Below are 17,500 nucleotides of genomic sequence, written 5' to 3' on the forward strand. Positions count from 1 at the left end.
GACCGACCGACCGACCGACCGACCGACCGACCCCCCAACCCCTCAAAATAAAATAAAATAAAATAAAATAAAATAAAATAAAATAAAATAAAATAAAATAAAATAAAATAAAATAAAATAAAATAAAATAAAATAAAATAAAATAAAATAAAATAAAATAAAATAAAATAAAATAAAATAAAATAAAATAAAATAAAATAAAATAAAATAAAATAGATTATGATGGAATTGATAATACTGACTGTATTCGAGCCATAGAGGAGAGAGGGGAAGGGTGGATGGAGGGATGGAGAGAGGGGAAGGGTGGAGGAAAGGGAGGGACGAGTGAAGCCAGACGAGGCAGCAGAAGGAGGCAGCCATCGATGACAGCACCTTTCACACCCCCTTTTATTAAGAACATGCTAGGAATGTACACACACACACACACACACACAAAAGCAGACGCGCGTGCAGACACACACAAACACACATACATACGCTAAGATATCCTGAGTATGTGGGCTCAAGAGAGTGAAGGTCACTGATGGACACAAAGGAGAAGATGAATGAAAGAAGAAAGAGAGAGAGAGACAGGCAGAAAGAGGGAGAGAGAGAGAGAGAGAGACAGGCAGAGAGAGGGAGAGAGAGAGAGACAGGCAGAGAGAGAGAGAGAGAGAGACAGGCAGAGAGAGAGAGAGAGAGACAGGCAGAGAGCGAGAGAGAGAGAGACAGGCAGAGAGAGAGAGAGACAGGCAGAGAGAGAGAGAGAGAGAGAGAGAGACAGGCAGAGAGAGAGACAGGCAGAGAGAGAGAGAGACAGGCAGAGAGAGAGAGAGAAAGGCAGAGAGAGAGAGAGAGACAGGCAGAGAGAGAGAGAGAGAGACAGGCAGAGAGAGAGAGAGAGACAGGCAGAGAGAGAGAGAGTCAGGCAGAGAGCGAGGGAGAGAGAGACAGGCAGAGAGAGAGAGACAGGCAGAGAGAGAGACAGGCAGAGAGAGAGAGACAGGCCGAGAGAGAGAGGGAGAGAGAGAGGGAGAGCAGGAAATTAGTGAGGGATGTAAATCACAGAGCTGGAAAATCAGACTGGCACCTTGGACCCCCCCACACCCACACTCACACACACACACACACACACACACCTCAGACATACACACAGACTCACACATACCTCTCACACACACACCTCAGACATACACACACACACTTACACATACCTCTCACACACACACACACCTCAGACATACACACACTCACACATACAGATGTGAGAACATAAGAATGTAACTTGACCCGCGGTATTCTAACAGGCGCTTTACGGCATTCCGCACCACCGCTCGCACGCCCATAGGGGCGCAGTAATACTACTCATTGACCCATTGCTGTAGCTCATCTCGCACATTAGATGAGCCTACCGTTCTCAAACTCCTTGTTCTCTGTCTGGTTGTAATTTAATTATTACGAACAAAGCCTATCTATTATAGTTTCTATCTCTGTAACTGTCGCCGGGTCTACATCTGTTAACGGTCGGGACAAGTAGAAGTTTAATACAGTAGGCTAGCTGAGTGTTCTCATATGGAACATGGCATCAGGACGAGTAAGATGGCTAACGGAGCTGACCAGAGATGTGTTTGAAATGGTTCACTCACTCCCTATTCCCTATGTAGTGCTACCATGGATGTATTGAGTGCGACTCATAGTGAACTACATGGGGAATGATTTAACAGTTTTGGGACACTACATGGAATGTCACTGCATAAGATATTCATGACTCAAACAAGCAGACGCGCCGATCACTGATGGCAGCAGGTTGAAATATCAGGTAGTATTCAGGTTCCATGTTTAGTTGAATGATATATCCCATATAAATGGTTGGAATTCTAATGATGTGCAAGTGTGATTTTGTCAACTTTAGTGCTGTCTGCTAATAGTAGGCTGTGAAGCTGCACGATAAGACCGTGATAGCAAGTTAGCTCACGACAGCAGCTTCCATAATATTAACGGTAGCTGTCGGTGGCTAAAAAGCAGATAGCTAACTTCACAACGATGATTCCTGTAGCTATTTAGATTTTGATGCTTTTACTTCAACTTCTGTTTCTCGGGCAGGAACGGAGACGAACTCGCATTAGCAGCAAAGCAGCTACAGGAATCTTAAATTAGCTAACTGCTTTAGCCACTGATAGCTACCGTCTTCTTCACTTCTCCTTCGGTAAAACATGACACCGTTGTATTGTGGTATTGTGGAGTGCTTAGGCAGAAGCAGGAAGAGAAACCCGTCCTTAAATCAGAAAAAATATGGAATGGTAGTGAATGGCGTGAGAAGCTATTGTAAGCTAGACTGCAACGTAAACAACTGTACCAGTTAGCTAACAACTATGTGAACTCAAACTCCTTGTTCTCTGTCTGGTTGTAATTTTAATTATTACGAACAAAGCCTATCTATAGTATCTATCTCTGTAACTGTCGTCGGGTCTGTATCTGTCATTCGTAGACTATAGGAGAAAAACACTGAGCCTAGCCTGCTAAATCTACTCAAAGATGCCACCTGGCGGTGGTGCATCACTAAAACGAAATAACACCCGTCTGAAACCCCACGAGATTTCCAACGGGATTTCCCTGCCAAATACCGCGAAGGTGAAATGCTGCAGCATGTGACATTTCTAACTTCCCACATCTGTACAGTACCTCACACACACACACACACACACACACACACACACACACACACACACACACACCTCAGACATACAGATGGTGACACCTGCGCTGTAGAACACATTACGCTCTCTCTCAGACCACTATGGATGTGATAAATCACCACACAGTCACCAGTGTTTCAGCATGCGTGGAATGCTCCCCAGGTGTGTGTGTGTATGTGTGTGTGTGTGTGTGTGTGTGTGTGTGTGTGTGACTGTGACTGTGTGTGTGTGTGTGTGAGTGTGTGTGTGTGTGTGTGTGTGTGTGTGTGTGTCCGTGAGTGAGCGAGCAGGAAGTGGCCTTGTTACCTGTCAGACATGGGAGGGAGAGAGGGAAAGCCAAACAGCAGGTCTGTCATATAAACCAACGCCGCCGCGCTCACGATTTATGACCACCATCTTCCCTAACTCTACACAACCAGAACACGGTGCACACACACACACACACACACACACACACACACACACACACTCTGAACATTCGTCTCCACTCCCATACAAGCCAAGGGATCAGGATGGAAGCACATATGGAGAAGTCAGGAATCAATAACATTCCTGAGAGGAGGGGAGGACAGATAGATAGAGGGGGGGGGGGGGGTGGGAGGGAGGGAGGGAAAGACAGAGGAGGGAGAGAGGGAGGGAGTAGGTGCAGCTAGAAAGAGAGGGAGAAAGAAGGGGCAGCTAGAGAGAGAGGGAGAGAGAAGGGGCAGCTAGAGAGATAGGGAGGGAGTAGGGGCAGCTAGAGAAAGAGGAAGGGAGTAGGGGCAGCTAGAGAAAGAGGGAGGGAGTAGGGGCAGCTAGAGAAAGAGGGGGGGAGAAAGGGCAGCTAGAGAGAGAGAGAGAGAGAGAGAGAGAGAGAGAGAGGGAGGTATTGGTTTGGAAATGTCCTTTCCAACATGGCGTCATGCTATCATACATGCTATCAAACAGCCCTGGAGAATTCCCCGGGACACACACTTCCTGGATGTCTCTGCACTGTCGGCTTCACTGGGCTCACCTGGCAAAGAAGGAGGCCGCAGCGGAGGTGGTAGTTGGTGCTGCCGTGGTAACAGGCGGGGTGGGCGGGGCCAGGGATGACGAGGGGACCGGCTGGTCGGAGTTGTAGCGGTTGAGGGCAGCTTCGGTCAGACCCTCCCTGCCACTGTCAGAGACTATCTGAGGGATCTGGAGGAGGGGAGGAGAGAGGGATGGAGAGAGGGATGGAGAGAGAGATGGAGAGAGGGATGGAGAGAGAGATGGAGAGAGGGATGGCGAGAGAGATGGAGAGAGGGATGGAGAGAGAGATGGAGAGAGAGATGGAGAGAAGGATGGAGAGAGGGATGGAGAGAGAGATGGAGAGAGAGATGGAGTCAGCGGGGGCCGAGGCACACACACATGCACGCACATACAAATGACTTTATTTGTGTTCACCTAATTCAACAAAATCTTGAACACAAACAATAATAGATGTGGAAGCATTGGACACTCACTGACTGACATACATGACATCACTCAGCAGACAGCCCATGGACACAGGAAGCATCCTCCATATATATATATATATCTCCAATTATCACAGAGAATGAACAGAATGGTGCCAGCGCCTTGGCTTTTGGCTTGGGCATTCCTGCCATCTGTAGGCCCTTCATGAGTCGTCTGTGGACATGTCCTAGGCTACCAAATATAAACACCAGCAGTTTACATTTATACCCAAGCTGGGTGATCGCATCTTTGAGTGGTTGATATTTTAACACATACACACACACACACATACCCACCCACACACACACACACACACACTAACAGACCCCCACCACACACACACACACACACACACACACATACACACACTAACATACCCCCCCCCCCCACACACACACACACATACACACACATTTAAATGTAGGCAAAAAAAGAAAACATTATTAATTTCATAAGGAAAAATATACAGCACAATCCTATCCATATAAACGGAGCAGAATAGAGAGAATATGTTGCTTCACATTCCTTGGCCTACATTTCTCAGAAGATCTGTCACGGTCTGTTAACACAGAAGCCATTATAAATAAGACACGTCAGCGTCTTTATCTTCTATGGAGTTTAAAGAAATTCAAAAAGAGTACTAATATACTAATCAATTTAGTGAAAACACAGTGAAGGATCCAAGCCACCCTGCAGCAGAACTATGTGTATCCTGACCCTCTGGAAGATGGTATCAGTCCATAAGAGCTGTTAGCAGCTGCTCACGAGCCATTACCTCAGTACTGTACGGCTTCTGAACGATCACTAATATATGTATATTCTATTGTGATTGATTTCATTTATACAGTCATGCTATCCAGTGCTGTATAGATTTTTATACAGCGTATTCCAGTGCTGTATAGCTTTAGAAGGACAGCTTTTCGGCCAAAAAGAAGGCCGGAGCCGTCTTTATAGACCTGACAGTTGCCTACAACACCGTATGGCACTGCGGCCTCACCTGCAAGCTGCTCCGCCTGCTGCCGGACAGGCACATGGTCAGCATGATCATGGAGCTTGTCCGAAACCGCCGCTGCACCCTCACCACCAGTAGTGGACAGCGAATCAGGTTGCGACGCCTTAAGAACGGCATCCCCCAGGGATCTGTCCTGGCCCCCCTCCTTCATAACATCTACACCTGCGACCTGCCGAATACAGTCTCCAGGAAGTACGCCTATGCAGACCTTGCACTGGTGTACTCAGCTGGAGACTGGCAGGCCGTGGAGGAGACCCTGAGCTAGGACATGCAGACACTAGCGGCATACCTCCATGAATGGAGATTGAAGCTCAGCGAAGCAAAGACGGTGTTGGCGGCCTTCCACCTAAACAACAAGGAATCCAAATGTGAGCTCCGAATAAACATCGATGGAGCACTCCTGCCATGCAGCTCCGAACCAACCTATCTCGGCGTGACACGGGCAGTGCTTCATACGTTTTGATCCCTAATCTGGAACTTAACCTGCCCTGGAGCAGGTTAGCTTGGCAGCATTTACAGGGCGATATAGCAGGGGGAAAAGTGATCCACCTTCGTGATATGGATAAACCAGGCTTGAACCTGAAGTTATCACGCTAACCCTGTAATCCTGTTTCGTAGTACAGGGCCCAGGTCTCTCTCTCTCTCTCTCTCTCTCTCAATGCAGTATACTTTATTGACATGAATGTCAGGTGAACAATATTGCCAAAGCGTCAAGAATACAATTCAATCAAAAATACATTTTCAGATGGCATAAAAATACCTTTTTGCCTTTTCCCTCAGGTCATTCATGGCCGTATAGAGAGGAGTGTGTGTGGGTGTGTTCTATGGTGGTGGAGCCCAGTATAAACTGAGGTTTGTTTCCCTGACCTCTGGACCTTCTCTGGAACACCATGGTCTTGGTCTTTGTCATGTTGACTGTCAGAGCCCATGTCTGACACAACTGCATACAGTTATTGACCTCTGTGTTGTTGAGGGTGAGGCCAGGAGCTGATGAGTCTTCCAATGTTTTTGCCAATTAATTTATATAAATTATATATTAAATTCAATAATAATATATATGATAATTTATGAAATTCAATATTTCATAAATATTGAATAGTGTTGGACTAAGACTGTGGCCTTATATCACTCCTCAGGGAAGAAGTCTGTTCTTTTATCATAAATGTTGGCTGCATATTTATTGTTCAGGTACATTGCTTTAATGACATCATAGGTTTTCCCTCCCACCCCACTTTCTAATAACTGAAACAGAAGACCTTCATGCCAAAATGAATCAAAGGCCGTTTCAAAATCTACAAAGCAGGAGAATATTTTAGATTTGTTTTCATTTATACGTGTGGGTGTGGAGGGTATAAATTCGGTCAGTGGTTCGGTGGTTTTGTAGAAATCCAGTTTGGCTTTTTCTCAGGATGTTGTGAAGACTGAGAAAATCCTGTAGTCTCTAGTTAATAATTGAGCACAACGTCTTCCCCAGGTTGCTGCTGACACATATTCCTCTATAATTAGTAGGGTCAAATGTATCCCAATTTTTAATTAATATTAAAACGGTGTTAACTGTGTTATTAGACCTTTGTTCCAGATATCAGGGAAACAGCCCACACTTATATGTTGAATAATTTCTGCAGGGCAGTGTGGAACTTATGGTCTACATATTTAATAATCTCATTTAATACACCATTAGCATCACAGGCCTGTTTGGGTTGTAGAATCTGGAATTGGTGTAATATTTCTTTTTCTGTAACTGGGAAATCTAAGGGGTTTTGTTGATCTTTAATGATTGATTCAAAAAGTTGCAATTTGTTGTGTCTTTTCATGCTGAATTAGGTGTGATTTCTCGATATAATTTCTCAAAGTAATTCTTCCATGTATCTCCATTTAGGATTGACATTTTTTGTATGGTTTGTTTAAATGGTTCCAATTGTCCCAGAATTTCTTAAGAGTCTATAGCTTCTTCCATTGTAGTGGGTTGGTGCCTGATGTGCCAGTTGGCGCCTGATGTGGGAGTTTTCTTTGATCTGATGGTGTGATGGTATTGTTTTAGATTTTGATGGTGTGATGATATTGTTTTAGATTTTAATGGTGTGATGATATTGTTTTAGATGTTGATGGTGTGATGGTATTGTTTTAGATTTTAATGGTGTGATGATATTGTTTTAGATTTTGATGGTGTGATGGTATTGTTTTAGATTTTAATGGTGTGATGATATTGTTTTAGAGTTTGATGGTGTGATGATATTGTTTTAGAGTTTGATGGTGTGATGATATTGTTTTAGAGTTTGATGGTGTGATGATATTGTTTTAGAGTTCAATGGTGTGATGATATTGTTTTAGAGTTTGCCAATATTTAAGTTGTATCTCCTGGTTGTCTGGTTCTCTGTGTTTTTGGTTTGATAGTTTCCTGTGTGCTTTTCTTTGGTGTTTCTCTCTCTCTCTCTCTCTCTCTCTCTCTCTCTCTAAGAAAGATGTGATAAAGTTCTGATTGTTTGTCTTGATTGACATCAACCATATTAACTGCCCTTACGCATGCACACACACACACACACACACACACACACACACACACACACACACACACACACACACACACACACACATACAAGACATGCCCCTCCATGCCCTTCTGCCAGCCCAGATGGCTCTGTGTAAAGTCAGATTTAAAATCTTGGCTTCATAGTGATCTCAGCCTGATAGCAGATTACTGTTTTTCCCATGGCAACGGGGATGCTGGCAGACTTGTTGCCGCTCCACTCTATGTGTATTAGGCTTGTCGCGGTTGTGTTCACATATCTGCGCTCACTCATCAAACTCAAAAAAGTGTCTGATCTGCCCCTCTGCATGCACACGCAGCACGGAGCGGAGTCTAGAGGAATCAGATTTCAGTTTCAGTTCACATGAAGAGAGTAGGGAGAGGAGAGGGGAGGGGGAGGTTATGGCTAATAGCCTCTCGTGGCTAGCTACCCCAGCTAACGTTCAGCTAACCTAGCCATCTGTGGCTGTTCAGCTAACCTAACCTAGTGGTTGTTGCCATTAGCTAGCTGGCTAGCTATTCTAGCAGCATTCCGTTCATAACACCGATTTGCGGAGGAAATTTTGCTGTATGCCTCCACAGCTTGACTGCAAATGCTCGATCAGAGTAAGGTTATAATAAGATAAACTTTACGGTCCTGTGCTTCTTTATAATCAGAATTAGATTTATTTATTGCCATTAAGTTTTTCAACAAACTAGGAATTTGCTTCGGGCATGGTGCATGTTGTATAGTAGGCTATGTTGAAAAACTGCATGGCAATGAACAAATTCTGATTATAAAGAAGCACAGGACAGAGTTAACATACTCTGATCGAGCATTTGCAGGCAAGCCATGGAGGCATACAACACCAAATTCAAATAGGCAACAGTGCTGTTCAATGTCAGGCCAAGGTCTAACGTTAAAGATTAAAGTAAGCACTCTCATATTGTAGGCTAGACGGTGTTACTGGTAGCATCAGTATTGTCATTGCTTTATTAGTTGGTGGGGAAAAATCCACACCGTGACATCCCTAATATATATTGTCATATAAGTGTGTGTGTGTGTGTGTATGTGTGTGTGTGTGTGTGTGTGTGTGGTCTCTGCCTGAGCGACTCCTCCTAACCTCCTCCAGAACCTCAGGACCAGTGTTGGGCAAGTTACTTAATAAAAGTAATCAGGTAAAGTTACTGATTACTTTCTCTAAATTGTAATTCGATTACTTTACTGATTTCTCTCTGAAAAGTAATCAGATTACTAATTACTTTACTTTTGAGTTACTTTCTAAAACTAGATCATTTCTTACCCAAATCATAGAAGTGCTGATCTAGGATCAGTTTTGCATCTTAGATCAAAATAAACACAATAAATTCTGATCCTATAGCAACACTCTTGGCATCTCGACCCTAATGACATAAACAGTCAGTTCAGCCATGACTGCAGAGATCGCATGCACATATCAACCAAATGAAACGGAGCAGGCATGTGCATAAGTAGCTCCGAATAATCCCATTTTTATTAGGCCAGTAACTGTAATCTGATTACTGAAAATTCAAATGTAATCCCTTACATTACAAGTTACTGGAAAAAGTAATCTGATTACAGCAATCCGTTACAGCAATGTTATCAGTTACTCCCAACACTGCTCAGGACTAACAGGGTAGATGGCTTACTGTACGTACCTCACCTCTCTTTGGACCCCCGCCACACACACACACACACACACACACACACACACACACACACACACATACAGCTGCTGTCTCCTCACCCCAGGACTCTGTCAGCTTTATTTACTGCTCGCAGTGTCGCTGTCATGGATACGGCGCCCTGGCCGTGAAATACAGATATGGATTATTGATTATGGTTCTTTATGTGCTGTCAGGGCCACCGTACACTAGGAGGTAAATCACAGGCCCTATACTCGCCCTGAGAAATATTCTGTGTGTATATATTTTTTACTGCGTGAGCAAAATCTGGGTGTGTGTATGTGTGTGTGTGTGGTGTGTGTGAGTGAGTGAGTGTGTGCGTGTGTGTGAGTGCATGTATGTGTGTGTGTGTGCGTGTGTGTGTATTTACAGCTCACACTCAAGAAGGCCAACCATAGTGCAAGTGCACTGGGCCTACAGTATATAAATCCTACGCGCACACACACATACACACACGCACACACACACACACATTGTAAGGAGCAACTGCAACAGCCTATCTTCTCTCCAGGGTACTAAAAAGATGCATTTCTGTCTCTGAACAGAACAATAAAGTTGGATTGAAAGCCTTCCTGCGGATGAAAGATGGGCAGTTTGAGACCTGAGCAGCCAGGGTCTTCCAGGTGGAGCTGCTCTGTGGAGACGGAAGGATGAGTGTGTAGGGATTGGATGAGTGTGTAGGAAGGATGAGTGTGTAGGGATGGGATGAGTCTGGGGATCTCAGGAAGGATGAGTGTGTAGGGATGGGATGAGTCTGGGGATCTCAGGAAGGATGAGTGTGTAGGGATGGGATGAGTCTGGGGATCTCGGGAGAGCTGAGAGTGTGAAGGGATGGGATGAGTCTGGGGATCTCAGGAGAGCTGAGAGTGTGTAGGGATGGGATGAGTCTGGGGATGAAGGATGAGTGTGTAGGGATGGGATTTGTCTGGGGATCTCAGGAGAGCTGGCGTTGACAACAGCCTCCAAAACTTACTCAAAGCCGGTCCATTCTCCTCTCATCTTGCATATTCTCTCTCCATCTCTCTCTTTCTCTCTCTCTCTTTCCCTCTCTCTTTCTCTCTCTCTGTCTCTCTCTTTCCCTCTCTCTTTCTCTCTCTCTTTCTCTCTCTCTTTCTCTCTCTCTCTCTTTCTCTCTCTCTCTCCAGCTTCCTCATCTCATCTCATTTCTCTTTATCTTATTCACACAACCCAACCTTTTTCTCTCTTTCACTCTTTCTTCATTAGTCTGTACCCTTCTAAAACTATGGGAGGGAAGGACATTTTGTGTGTGTGTGTGCGTGCAAGTATGTGCGTGTGTGTGTGTATATGTGTGTGCGTGTATATGTGTGTGTGTGTGTGTGTATATGTGTGTGTGTGTGTGTGTGGTCCAGAGTGTTTTCATAATCGGTGTTTTGTCTGTCAGAGAAACAGCGGCGGACGCTATCTGAGGGACACTCCGACACAACTACTTCCTGTCCTGACAAGAGACAGACAAAGAGAGGAACGTGGGAGGGAGAGAGAGAGGAATAGGACACTTAGGAAAAGAGGGGGTAGAGGAGGAGAGAGATGGACGAGAGGAGAGAGAGCAGGAGGAGAGTAAACAGATGAAAAGCAGACAGGACACAGAGGACTCATCTAGTTGGAGAGAGAGATAAGAATTACATGGAGAGAGAGAGAGAGAGAGAGAGAGATAAGAATTACATGGAGAGAGAGAGAGAGAGGGGGGAGGAGAGAGAGAGAGAGAGAGAGAGAGAGATAGAGGGGAGAGAGAGAGAGAGGGGGGGGAGAGAGAGAGAGAGGGGGGGGGGGAAGAGAGAGAGGGGGAGAGAGAGAGGGGGGGGGGGGAGAGAGAGAGAGAGAGAGGGGGAGAGAGAGGGGGAGAGAGAGGGGGAGAGAGAGATAACCATCTGGGAACTCTCTGTTGGAAGATGTTTGGAAAAGGGCAGGCACTTTCAAACACTTGGCAGCTGATCTGTCTATCACCGTCTATCACACGCTAACTTCAACCGCTCACCCGTCATAAACCCGCCTCGCGTAGCTGTTCATACCTCAAATTCCCCAAGCCAATGCTGATTGGCGCGGTCGTTTTCCGATTCCCTATGGAGAGTATCCAGTCTGATTTGTGACAGAATGTGAGCTTGCGACCTCAGGATGGACTCACAAGGCTACTGGAGACCAGGAGAGGGGTCCACAGTGGTTCACATGCGACTAGAAAGGGTGGAAGAGGTCAATAAAGACTTGCTGAGATGCTATCAGTGTTGTGGTGGTCAGGGTGTGCCCTAACTCAAGCCTAACACATCCTGTACTCTTCTCATGGCAGAGCCAGTTGGCACCAAAAGCCTGTGTGTGTCTGTGTATGTGTGTGTGTGTGTGTGTGTGTATATGAGCGTGTGTTTGTGTATGTGTGCGTGTGTGTATGTATGTGTATACACAGCATTTTAACAAACACACACACACACACACACACACACAGCTCCATCAGTGGAAGTAAACCTGGTTTGGGGTAAGGGATGTGGATTAGGGTAAGGGATGTGGTTCTCATTACAGACGTACATGTACCGACAGTTAAACCCAGGTCTGGTATCAGTGGGGAACCGTGGGGGATAGTTATGCTGTGGAGAGGTTCCCTCTGTCTCTGACCCTCTCTGAACCTCCCTGACCCTCTCTGACCCTCTCCGACCCTCTCTCTAGGGGTCTATGTGGCTGCCTAGTACAATGATTTATTACTCACCTCTCTCTCCTGTCCTATAGAATATGAGTTAATGTGAAGTCACACACACACATACACACATGAACGCACGCACGCGCGCACACACACACACACACACACACACACACACACACACACACGTTTAGCAGGAGCCACAGACTGGTGGAAAGGAGCTATGCTGGAAACCACAAGTATTGATTTCAATATACAGAACACACACACACAAATACACACTGAAATACACACATACTGTACACAGCGAAACACACACACCCTGTGGTCCCAGACCAAAAGAGTAGATTTAGACTCGTGCATGTGTGTATATGTGCGTCTGTGTGTGTATATAGTATGTGCGTCTGTGTGTGTGTGTGTGTGTGTATGGGTGCCTGCCTCCATTCTATCACTCTCTTTCTATATCATCATCTATCATCTATATCTGGTCCAGAGCGAGGGATGAGGTTCCCAGAGCGAGGGATGAGGTTCCCAGAGCGAGGGATGAGGTGCCCAGAGCGAGGGATGAGGGACCCAGAGCGAGGGATGAGGGACCCAGAGCGAGGGATGAGGGACCCAGAGCGAGGGATGAGGGGCCCAGAGTGAGGGATGAGAGACCCAGAGCGAGGGATGAGGGGCCCAGAGCGAGGGATGAGGGACCCAGAGCGAGGGATGAGGGGCCCAGAGTGAGGGATGAGAGACCCAGAGCGAGGGATGAGGGGCCCAGAGCGAGGGAAAAGAGGGGGGGGGGTGATGAAGGTGTTCAGGAGAAGGGCAAGTGCAGGAGAGAGACCGAGAGAAAGAGTGGGAGAGAGAGAGAGAGAGAGAGAGAGAGAGAGAGAGAGAGAGAGAGAGAGAAAGATAATCTCTGGAGTCCTACATCCGTAAAGTACTCACACCCTTTCACTTTCTTATGTTACAGACTTATTCCAAAATGGATTAAATTATTTTTTCCCCTCAAAAATCTACACACAATACCCCATAATGACAAAGTGAAAAAAGTTTTAGAAATGTTTGCAAATGTATTAAAAATGTAAAAAAAAAAGAAGAAAGAATCATCACATGTATAAGTATTCAGACCTTTTTCTCAGTACTTTGTTGAGGCACCTATGGCAGCGATTACACTCTCAAACCTTCTTGGGTATGATACTACAGGCTTGGCACACCTGTATTTGGGGTATTTCTCCCATTCTTCTCTGCAGATCCTCTCAAGCTCTGTCAGGTTAGATGGGGAGCATTGCTGCACAGTTATTTTCAGGTCTTTCCAGAGATCGGGTTCAAGTCTGGGCTCTGGCTGGGCCACTCAAGGACATTCACAGACTTGTCCCAAAGCCACTCCTTCATTGTCTTGGCTGTGTCTAGGGTCACTGTCTTGTTGGAAGGTAAACCTTTGCTCCTGAGGTCTACATGTTTAGCCGTGATACAAGGTTGATCTGAAAGTGTTTTCTCCCAGGTCTTCAACTCAGGTTGAGCTGGATACCCGATGGCCCCTGTATTGTACTGTATTGTACAGTATATTGCTTATTGTGTATGGTGTATTGTAATGTTCTGTTGTGTGCTGTGCTGTGTTTGTTACTTTCACCTGTACAGCAATTTGGTCAACCTTGGTTGTTTTAAATGTGCTTTATAAATAATATTTGAGTTGAGAATTTGAGTTGAGTTTCTCCCTCTTGTACTATACCCCGGTCGGGTTGGGGTCAGAGCCGAACAGACAGAAACGCTCCCCTGTCTGGTCCATTTCCTGTTACCAGGAGCGTCAGTCTAGATAAGAGCTCTGTGTGTTTGGAAAACGCTCACTGGCTTTGATGGAGATAGCATCTTAATTTACTGCTGGAGCTTTAGAGTGGGAGGGTGCATGTGCGCCTACACACACACACACACACACACACACACACACACACACACACACACACACACACACACACAGACACTAACCAACACACCCAGTCCTTCAGCCTACCTGGTACGGGTAGAGCGTGACTCCGGCGTTGGTGCGAGTCATGTACTGGTGAGCCTGCAGGGCCGCCGCGCTCAGGACCGTCCCGTTGGCGTGGTTACCGGGGCTGTGTGGTGGCGGGGGCTGGGCGCCGCCCCCCGCCTTACCGCTGTGAGCCGGGGAGCCGTTCCTGCGCTCCCCTCCGCCCCCCAGCCCCAGGCTGCTGGGTTTGGCCCCGTGTCTGGGATGGGCCCCCTGGTGGGCGGGGCTGGGGCCCGCGGTGGGGCCCGGGGACGCGGCGTGGCCGGGGCTGGGGCTGGGGCCGGGGGGAGGCAGGGCGGCCTGGTAGTGAGGGGTGGGGTAGGCGGCAGCTGAGGACGGGAGGTAGGCCCAGTCCCGGGGGGGGGGGCCCGGCTGGGGGCCACGGCCAGGCAGGCTGGGGGGGGAGCTGGGCGACAGGTCCCAGTGGTCCAGGGTGAGCACCATGTGGACGGCCTCCTGCTTCAGTTGTGTCAGGTGGGTGGAGCAGACGTCGCAGCGGCTGTCACGCTCGTTCCACGCACGCCGAGAACTGTTGGGCACCTGGAGCTGGTCATGGAGGAGGAGAGAGAAGGAGGGGTCCTGGAGAGATGAGAGTCGGGGGGAGGGGGGGGGGGGGGGATTGAGAGAGTGTTAGTGTGCGGACATGTTTCACATGAACTCCTAATAAAACAAACCATTTTCTTTTTTCTTTTTTAAATGATTTTACTCCTGACAAACACCCCCCCCCCCTACCTGACTGAGACCAGAGCAGCACACAGCCAGCAGGTACCCCCCCCCCCCCCCCCCCCCACCCCCCAGCCCAGTGCAGAGAGAGATACTAACCCAGACCCCTCTGTCACTCAGACACAACCTGTTAAAGGAGGCCCATCTAGGCCAGATGAAAAATCTACAAACAAAACAAACAACTACAGAGATTCAGAAATCATAATACTTATGGACTCAAATGGGACATTTTTAAATGATCAGCACTTCCCAAACCATAATGTTGTGAAACTTTGGTGCCCAAAAACTGAATCAGCATTTGCACTACTCAACAGAAAGAGCCTGGATGAACCAAGTCACATAATAGTGCACACAGGCACCGATGACCTGAGGGAACAGCAGGAGAAAGTGGCCGAATCTGTGAGGGGAGTGGCAGAGTGAGCCACCCACTCTCTAAAGTCATCACCTCTGCCATCCTGCCCAGGACTGATTTACACCCTCAAACAATCCAACGGATCAATGCTCCCATTTCCTGTGAATGTGCTCTTATACCCCATGTCCACACCACCCACCAGTCCACTCAGACAACCTCCACGACTATGTCCACCTCCAGAAAGGCTCGGTGGGCATGTTGGCGTGGAAGCTGAAGGATGTCGTCTTCGGAGGCTGCCCAGACAGCCCCCCCCCACCCTCAGCTTAGCAGACCATCCTCCAGCCTTCACCCTGATGGACTTTACCTCCCCCCCCCCCCGGAGAGACCCCACCACCCTGATGGCCTTTACCTCCCACCTCCCCGGAGAGACCCCGCCACCCTGATGGCCTTTACCTCCCACCCCCCCGGAGAGACCCCACCACCCTGATGGCCTTTACCTCCCACCCCCCCGGAGAGACCCCGCCACCCTGATGGCCTTTACCTCCCACCCCCCCGGAGAGACCCCGCCACCCTGATGGCCTTTACCTCCCACCCCCCCGGAGAGACCCCGCCACCCTGATGGCCTTTACCTCCCACCCCCCCTGAAGAGACCAGCCAGAGCAACACGGACAGGGGAGAGATCAGACACCTGCTCAGCCTCATGCACCAGGCTGATGGGCTCAGCATAGTGAGCACACAGTCTGCTATAAACGCTCTAATCTCATCTAAACCATCATCTCAAATATCATAGTTCCTTTCAAAATGTACTTATATGTTTTTGACACTGTTTATCTCAATTTTAAAATAGTTAATTTGGACAATGTTTATTTTTATTTTTTTATTTCATTTCATTTTTTACACTCATGAATGCACTATCTATTGCACTATGGAACATCCTGGGTAGTAAATCATCCATATTTGGATATAAGAGCTAGACACTGGAGTTCAAAACTAACACAAAAAAATATAGACATTGTTATCCTTCAGTAGACTTGGTGTAAACCAGACTCCATCACTCACTGTCCCCCAGACTACCTTCTCAAATTTGCTCTAGAGCGCATACTAGTGGTCAAAACCTACATTGGATACCTTTAACCAATATCACTGGGATTGCAAATTAGTAGAGGCTGAAAAAACATTGTCACTAGGCAAATACTGTTGTAGATAGCAAACTCTTTAAATGCGCGCACACACACACACACACACACACACACACACACACACACACACACACACAGTGAAACTACTTTGAAGACGGCAGTTTGATGCAATAAAGATAAAGCCTTCAGAGACTCCTGTTTAAACAACCACAGAAAGACAAACACACACCTCATTAGTCTGGCTGATCAGAGAGAGAGTGTGTGTGTGTGTTTGTGTGTGTGTGTGTGTGTGAGATAGGGAGTGAGAGAGAGAGAGAGTGAGGGGAGTGGCAGAGTGAGCCACCCACTCTCTAAAGTCATCACCTCTGCCATCCTGCCCAGGACTGATTTACACCCTCAAACAATCCAACGGATCAATGCTCCCATTTCCTGTGAATGTGCTCTTATACCCCATGTCCACACCACCCACCAGTCCACTCAGACAACCTCCACGACTATGTCCACCTCCAGAAAGGCTCGGTGGGCATGTTGGCGTGGAAGCTGAAGGATGTCGTCTTCGGAGGCTGCCCAGACAGCCCCCCCCCACCCTCAGCTTAGCAGACCATCCTCCAGCCTTCACCCTGATGGACTTTACCTCCCCCCCCCCCCCGGAGAGACCCCACCACCCTGATGGCCTTTACCTCCCACCTCCCCGGAGAGACCCCGCCACCCTGATGGCCTTTACCTCCCACCCCCCCGGAGAGACCCCACCACCCTGATGGCCTTTACCTCCCACCCCCCCCGGAGAGACCCCGCCACCCTGATGGCCTTTACCTCCCACCCCCCCCGGAGAGACCCCGCCACCCTGATGGCCTTTACCTCCCACCCCCCCGGAGAGACCCCGCCACCCTGATGGCCTTTACCTCCCACCCCCCCTGAAGAGACCAGCCAGAGCAACACGGACAGGGGAGAGATCAGACACCTGCTCAGCCTCATGCACCAGGCTGATGGGCTCAGCATAGTGAGCACACAGTCTGCTATAAACGCTCTAATCTCATCTAAACCATCATCTCAAATATCATAGTTCCTTTCAAAATGTACTTATATGTTTTTGACACTGTTTATCTCAATTTTAAAATAGTTAATTTGGACAATGTTTATTTTTATTTTTTTATTTCATTTCATTTTTTACACTCATGAATGCACTATCTATTGCACTATGGAACATCCTGGGTAGTAAATCATCCATATTTGGATATAAGAGCTAGACACTGGAGTTCAAAACTAACAC

General features: G+C 47.4%; 1 protein-coding gene across 1 annotated transcript in view; it reads right to left on the bottom strand.

The window, feature by feature from the left end:
- The window catches only part of kif26ba (kinesin family member 26Ba), a gene marked incomplete at both ends in the record, with an annotated part of 114,563 nt that overhangs the window by 55,876 nt on the left and 41,187 nt on the right, over window positions 1–17,500 (bottom strand). The window contains 2 exon segments of the mRNA XM_084446453.1: window positions 3,670–3,836; window positions 13,999–14,595. Of these exon segments, the coding sequence (XP_084302579.1) occupies window positions 3,670–3,836; window positions 13,999–14,595 (764 nt within the window).

The sequence above is a fragment of the Borostomias antarcticus genome (genome assembly GCF_949987555.1).
Source record: "Borostomias antarcticus genome assembly, chromosome: 12".
NCBI lineage: Eukaryota > Metazoa > Chordata > Actinopteri > Stomiiformes > Stomiidae > Borostomias > Borostomias antarcticus.